Consider the following 6,766-nt stretch of genomic DNA (forward strand, 5'->3'; position numbering starts at 1 on the left):
CTGACTACGGGTGAAAGGCGGGGTACACCCTGGACAAGTCGCCAGGTCATCACAGGGCTGACACATAGACACAGACAACCATTCACACCTACGGTCAATTTAGAGTCACCAGTTAACCTAACCTGCATGTCTTTGGACTGTGGGGGAAACCGGAGCACCCAGAGGAAACCCATGTGGACACGGGGAGAACATGCAAACTCTGCACAGAAAGGCCCTCGCCGGCCACAGGGCTCGAACCCGGACCTTCTTGCTGTGAGGCGACAGCGCTAACCACTACACCACTGTGCCGCCCCCCTTAGAGGAATATTTAATAGATAATCTATATAAAATATGGAATTTATTAAAGTGTATTATAATAATAATATTGGCTAACTAGGATGTTAGATATGGGGTTCAAACAATATATGTGGACTGGATAAAAAAATGTGACGTTTTACATAGAAGCCTAGAAACAAACCAGCATTGTTGCGCCCTCTCGTGGAACAGTGAGAAAATAAATAAAACGCGTACATTAAAAAATATAAATAAATTACAAAATAATAATCAATAATTTAAAAAACAATAATAATATATAATGCTTACAATCCACCATATAATAATAATAATCCTTAAACGTATTAAATTAAAAGACAAACAAAGTAAATAACTACTATTATGCTTTTATGTGGTTTTACTCGATTGGTCAGAGCGCTGAGTGCTTCCGGGTCAAAGTTCGTTGTATCCATGTGCTTTTCGTGTGATGCTGCTGTGACGTTTGTGTACAGTTTTGTGAAGTGGTTTATTCTAGTTTTCTAGCTTGGTTCAGGATGGCGCAAAACATACCGTCATCCAGTTCACAGGAAAAGAATGAGAGAGGTGAGAGAGAGAGTGTTTACCTTTAAAAATATTTTCTGATTTAAAATCAGGACAGTGTTCAGAACCGGTTGCTGTCAGAGATTTTCACTTGCACTTCTTTGTAGTTTCTAGATACGAGTGTCCTGCAGACTTTGTGCCTCTTGAGTACAGCTGCAGAAAGAAATGCGTGTTACAGAGAGGAGAAAACACAGAGCTGTGGCTCATTAAAGCTCCAGCTCGCTTCAACCCCAGCAGGTGAGAAAGCAGACAGCATGTTTAAAATGCACCAGTGTAACCTCATGTCCTCCAGACAAGGGACTCGCACACTGATTGAATCCAGGGGACCTCTTTATGGATGGATGGATGGATGGATGGATGGATGTTTATGAACGCAATCCTACTAGTCAAATATGAAGCTCGTTATTTAACTCTGTACATCTCATTCATTCTCATTATCTCTAGCCGCTTTATCCTGTTCTACAGGGTCGCAGGCAAGCTGGAGCCTATCCCAGCTGACTACAGGCGAAAGGCGGGGTACACCCTGGACAAGTCGCCAGGTCATCACAGGGCTGACACATAGACACAGACAACCATTCACACTCACATTCACACCTACGGTCAATTTAGAGTCACCAGTTAACCTAACCGGCATGTCTTTGGACTGTGGGGGAAACCGGAGCACCCGGAGGAAACCCACGCGGAAGCTCAATAATGCATATAATAATATAGATAATTTTTGGTTATGATTTCCAACACTATAGCAAGACGATTGATTGATTGGGGACCTGTGGTCTGTGCTTCACCTACTCTGGGGAGTACACGGAGCCCTGTTTGAGGACCAGGGCTGTATAGAGTGTTTTCACTGACATCATCAAAACACAAAAATCCCAGATGTGTGGCCATATTGGAGGTATCAATTTCCGTAAACAAACGATGCTTGTATTTCACATAGGAAAAATCACAATTTTCATAATGGCATCAGCCAAAGAAACTTGCAATAAGAAGACAGAAGCTGCTAGAAAGTATGTAGAAGGCCTAGAACCCAGCGTAAGAGCCCGCTATCTGGAGAAATTGCAGTTAATCGGTGGCCTGGAACCACACAAAATGGCAGCGGGACTGAGTGAAGACAATGCATTGCTGCCAGCTGTGACATACCCAGACATCGTCAACTACTTGATTTTTTCGCCAAGTCTATACACTGCTGAGGATCTGAAGTGTTTCAGGGGACTAGAAGCCTATAACCAGATGTGCTGTGGCTGGGTCAGGGAATGAAAAGCGCGGAAATTTGGTGACAAATATCTGGTGACAGCAAAGGTGTGTACTGTGTGCATTACATGTACAGTGATGTACTGTAGATCATGAATATACATCCCCCGTCAGCCGACCTCAGCTGGCAGCAGATGGCTGATTTGTGAGTTTTAACTTTAGCTTACTCTCAAGAGAACATTCAGAAGCACCATCGTGGCTAGACAGTAGAAATATGGTGTCATGTTTAATTTTAAGACATTGATCAAAACTTTAAAAAAACTCATACCTGATACAAAGTGAACTGAACACACTCTTATGCTGTCCGGATTTTTGTCGGTCAGATCCTGGCTTAGTTTGGCAAGCCAGAGACGACAACACTCCTGACAATTTTCTGGTTTCCTCCCCCTGATTTTTGATTATTTTAGGTAATCAGTAGAAGTGCAGAAGTTTCTCACGATCTGAGCGATTGTGGCAACCCAAAACTCTGCAGTAATTCACCATTATTTGGTTAGTTTATCGAAAAAATTCACAAAGATTGCTTTGCTGTTGATGTGTCCAATGCCACCAATATGTCCGACTTCCTGTTTGATGACATCACGTGAAAACACTCTATCTACAGTAACAGTGCAAAAGTATGAGGCACGTCCAAAGAAATGCTGTAGAGAAAAGATGCCTTCAAAAATAACTAATTTAAATGTGTCTCGATTTTAAAAAATGACCAAGAGCAGTAAACAGTAATAAATGAAACCGAGTCAATATTTGGTGTGATGACCCTTTGCTTAAAAAAAAAAACCCAAAAACAAAACACAAACAAAACCTAGTCTCAGCTACAATCGCTGCAGTTTAAGGAAATGAGCTGTGTTACTGAGCATCTTGCAGAACCAGTCACAGTTCTTCTAGAGACTTTCACACTTCTTATTTTTGCAGCAAAACGCAGCAGCTTTCATTATGATTTTTTTTTCTTGTCTGAAAAGTCTCTCTTACTGCCATACAAACATTTTGTGCTGGAAAATGAATGTTTGGAAATCTGAAATGTTTTTTGTACTGAACTGATAATGTAGAAGTTATAAAACACAAATCAGCCAGGTTTTTACGAAAGAAATGGGGTGCCTAAGACCTTTACACAGTATTGTATGTGTAAATTATCATCCATATCATGATATTTGATGTTTTCAAGATCTCTATTGCAATATTTAGTGTTGCTGAAGAGATATATATTATAAAGTGTCTCATACTAAAGTGATAAAGTAATGGCCACTGGAAATGCACTTGAGAGCCATTCTGTAAAGCAGAAACTAGTGTTTGTCACGTGATCACCAGTACAGTACCAGTCAAAAGTTTGGACACACCCACTCATTCATAGGTTTTTCTCTATGTTCTACATTGTAGAACAATACTGAAGACATCAAAACAATGAAATAACACATGGAACATATATGGAATCATGTGGTAAGAAACTGTTAAATAAAATTCATATTTTAGATTCTTCAAAGTAGCCAGCGTTTACCTTGATGGCGCTTTGCACGCTACGGCATTATCTTAACCAGCTTCATGAGGTAGTCACCTGGAATGCTTTTCAGTTAACAGATGTGCCTCGTCAAAAGTTAATTAGTGCAATTTTTTTGCCTTCTTAATGTGTTTGAGATCAAACAGTAAACATTAAATAATAAAAATACAGTAAATAGCCCTATTCCGCAACTGTAGTAATCCATATTATGTCAAGAACCACTCAGCTAAGTAAAGAGAAATGACATCCATCATTACTTTAAGACACGAAGTGACTTTTAATCAATAAAAATAAAGAAAAACCATTGAATTAGAAGGTGTTCAAACCTTTGACTGGTGCTGTGTTTTTGCACAGTATATAAATAAAATTGGTAAATTATATTCAGAAATACTATACTTGATAGTCATGTTAATCAAGTGCCTTTTATTTTTTAAATTATATCCAATATGGTACCACATTTTTTTAATGAAAAACAAACATGTATTTCTGCTGCTTTATTGATTTTTTTAAGAGGGGTGATTTTGTAATAATCCTTTACCTACATAGTCATGCCATCTCAAAGTAAATACAAATGTGACTCAGGTTCTGCTTGATTTCACAAAGATAACACAAGAAAAGTGTGCAAGTGACCGGAACGATATTCTGCTCTATTAACTGTGTTGCTACAGCTTTGAAAAGTCAGATAATTTGCCATATGAACAGTGATGATGAGACATTTCTTTTGTCTGTCTTGTTTAGCCCATTATTGTTAGTGTAATGGTTTGTTTTGAATTTGTATTATGTGGGTGCATGCTTTAAATTTCTACTGATGCATTTAAACAACTGGACTACTACTACAACTGCATGTTGAGTAAACAAGTTTTCCATTCTTTTCTCTGTACAAGTAAATGTAAATTATTGTCCATCATACATATGGTACAGGTGCTGTAGATAGGTTGAATACCTCAAATGAAAAAGGTTGTGAATCATTGCTGTCTAAATGAATGTATTTCATGAGTTTGCTCCATCTCCTTTTCAGCCTGGAAAATTTGAAAATGTCCTTATCAGGCATGGAGATGATTCAGTCTACTGATGCGTCTCCTCAGATCTACAGTGTTCTCTCGAGCCGCTCAGGCCCTGCTGACCTCCATTTTCTCACCTCCAGTGGTAACAAACAAAATACATCTCTCTGTGCTTCTGGCTTTGCTGGAATCCTCAATATCAGTGAAAGTTATGGGGACTGCAGTGGGAATCAGAGCCCTATTCCTGTCCCAGCAGCCCCTGCACCAAGTATCCCACCAGGTCTGAAGCAGCGCTTCCAGCCCTTTGGCAGCTCTACAGCTGCTCACATGTTTCAGAGCACTACCACGACCTCTCTTTTACCACCAAAGAAAATAAAGCTGCAGTCCGAAGAGACTGAAGAACAGAGTAAAAAGAAAAAGAAGAAGAAGAAGAAGAAAGAGAAGCACAACATGGAGAGGACTGTTGAAGTGGCCCACATTAAGCAGGAAAAAACATCTTATGAATATGGTGAGCTGCAAGTCCCAGAGCCAGTGGTGGAAGCTGGTACAGCAGAGAGAAAGAAGAAAAAGATTAAGAAAAAGAAGGGAATGATGACACAGGATGAGGTGGCTAGTGATGGCAGTTTGGTAGTCAAACAGGAACCAGTGGACACATACTTTGGTAACATTGAGAGCCCTGTGAAAAAGATAAAAAAGAAGAAGAAGAAGAAGGAGGAAGCATAAGATGAGTAAATACTCGTCATAACACTTTTTAAACTTTTATGTCCAATATACGTTGTCTACAGCAGTCATGTAAACTGTATAAGGGATGAAACATTTCTAAATAATTTATTGCATCCTTTTTCAGCATAAATGAATACTGAAATCTATCATGCAGGAAACAGCATCTTTAAAAATATTTTGCTAAAAACAGTTACTTGCTGTATTCAACTGTGTGCAAATGTTTACATAGGCTTAAGACAATTTATCAAACCCAATGACATTTTTCATGTCTCTACAGTACCAGTCAGAACTTTGGACACACCTTCTAATTCAATGTTTTTTCTTTTTTTATTAATTAAGAGACATGGATTACCACAGTTGTGGAATAGGGCCATTTACTGTATTTGTATTATTTACTGTGTGATAGTGTTATATATATATATATATATATATATATATATATATATATATATATATATATATATATATATATATATATGTGTGTATGTATGTTATTCTATAGACACGAGTGTTTCACTGGGAAATACGCCACTTGTATTTTTCATATGAACTTCATATTTAGTAACAAATTTTCCAATATCCTCATGAGTGAGGAAACCAATGAATTGTTTTGATAAGTTTCGGTACTTTTTTTGTTTGTGTGATGGCTTGAAGATATGAAGTTTATCTTCCTGTGTTGGAAAACTCACCAATTTTCATATGAAATACATCGCAGATCTGAGTGACATTTTAAATAATATTGGCTGGCATTGAGTGGTATATCAAATATATTTTATTCAGCTAGCATGATACTGAACTAGTCAAAATGGTGAACCAGCTCAAAATTAAAATTCTTTTGATTAACTTGTAGGTTTTTTTTTTGGATGTGTCCATATAATATAAAGAACATTACATGGTGACATGAAGATGTGAAGTTTATCTTCTCATGTTATAAAATATCACTTGTTCACTCACTCAATGTATCCATTCATCACTCAAAGATAAACTTCATAACTTTGTTTTCATATTTTGTTTCATATATACATTGTGTGTATGTATGTGTAAAAAAATTTTTATCTATTTCACACACATACTGTATATAAAATGTATGTGTGTAATATGTATATGTATATACATTTTTTTTTTGTGTGTGTGTGTGTAAAAAAAAAAAACCTCACCTCAAAAAAACATTATAGTGATGTGGATGAAAGATAATGACAATAAATGACAACCTCATTAAACAACAAAAATATTTATTGATGCATATTTGAGTTATTTTGACGAGAAGTTGACTTAACTTTGAAGTTCAAATGAAAATGTAAATCTTTTAACGCATGCACACTATTATTCAACCCCCAGCTTCAGTACTTTGTGGAGCATCCTTTAGCTTTTATAACTTCTAACAAACATTTTCGGTAAGTGCTGACAAGCTTCTTATACCTCTCGATTGGAATCTTTGCCCATTCTTCATGTG

General features: G+C 37.3%; 1 protein-coding gene across 1 annotated transcript; it reads left to right on the forward strand.

The window, feature by feature from the left end:
• The first annotated feature begins 716 nt into the window (after nucleotides 1-716).
• On the forward strand, nucleotides 717-6,281 carry polr1g (RNA polymerase I subunit G). The gene is made up of 3 exons (XM_060898091.1): nucleotides 717-855; nucleotides 960-1,089; nucleotides 4,608-6,281. Exons 1-3 carry the CDS (start codon nucleotides 807-809, stop codon nucleotides 5,311-5,313), a joined length of 885 nt encoding a protein of 294 aa, XP_060754074.1. The 5' UTR covers nucleotides 717-806; the 3' UTR covers nucleotides 5,314-6,281.
• Nucleotides 6,282-6,766: the final 485 nt, after the last annotated feature.

The sequence above is a fragment of the Neoarius graeffei genome, chromosome 17 (assembly GCF_027579695.1).
Source record: "Neoarius graeffei isolate fNeoGra1 chromosome 17, fNeoGra1.pri, whole genome shotgun sequence".
Lineage (NCBI taxonomy): Eukaryota > Metazoa > Chordata > Actinopteri > Siluriformes > Ariidae > Neoarius > Neoarius graeffei.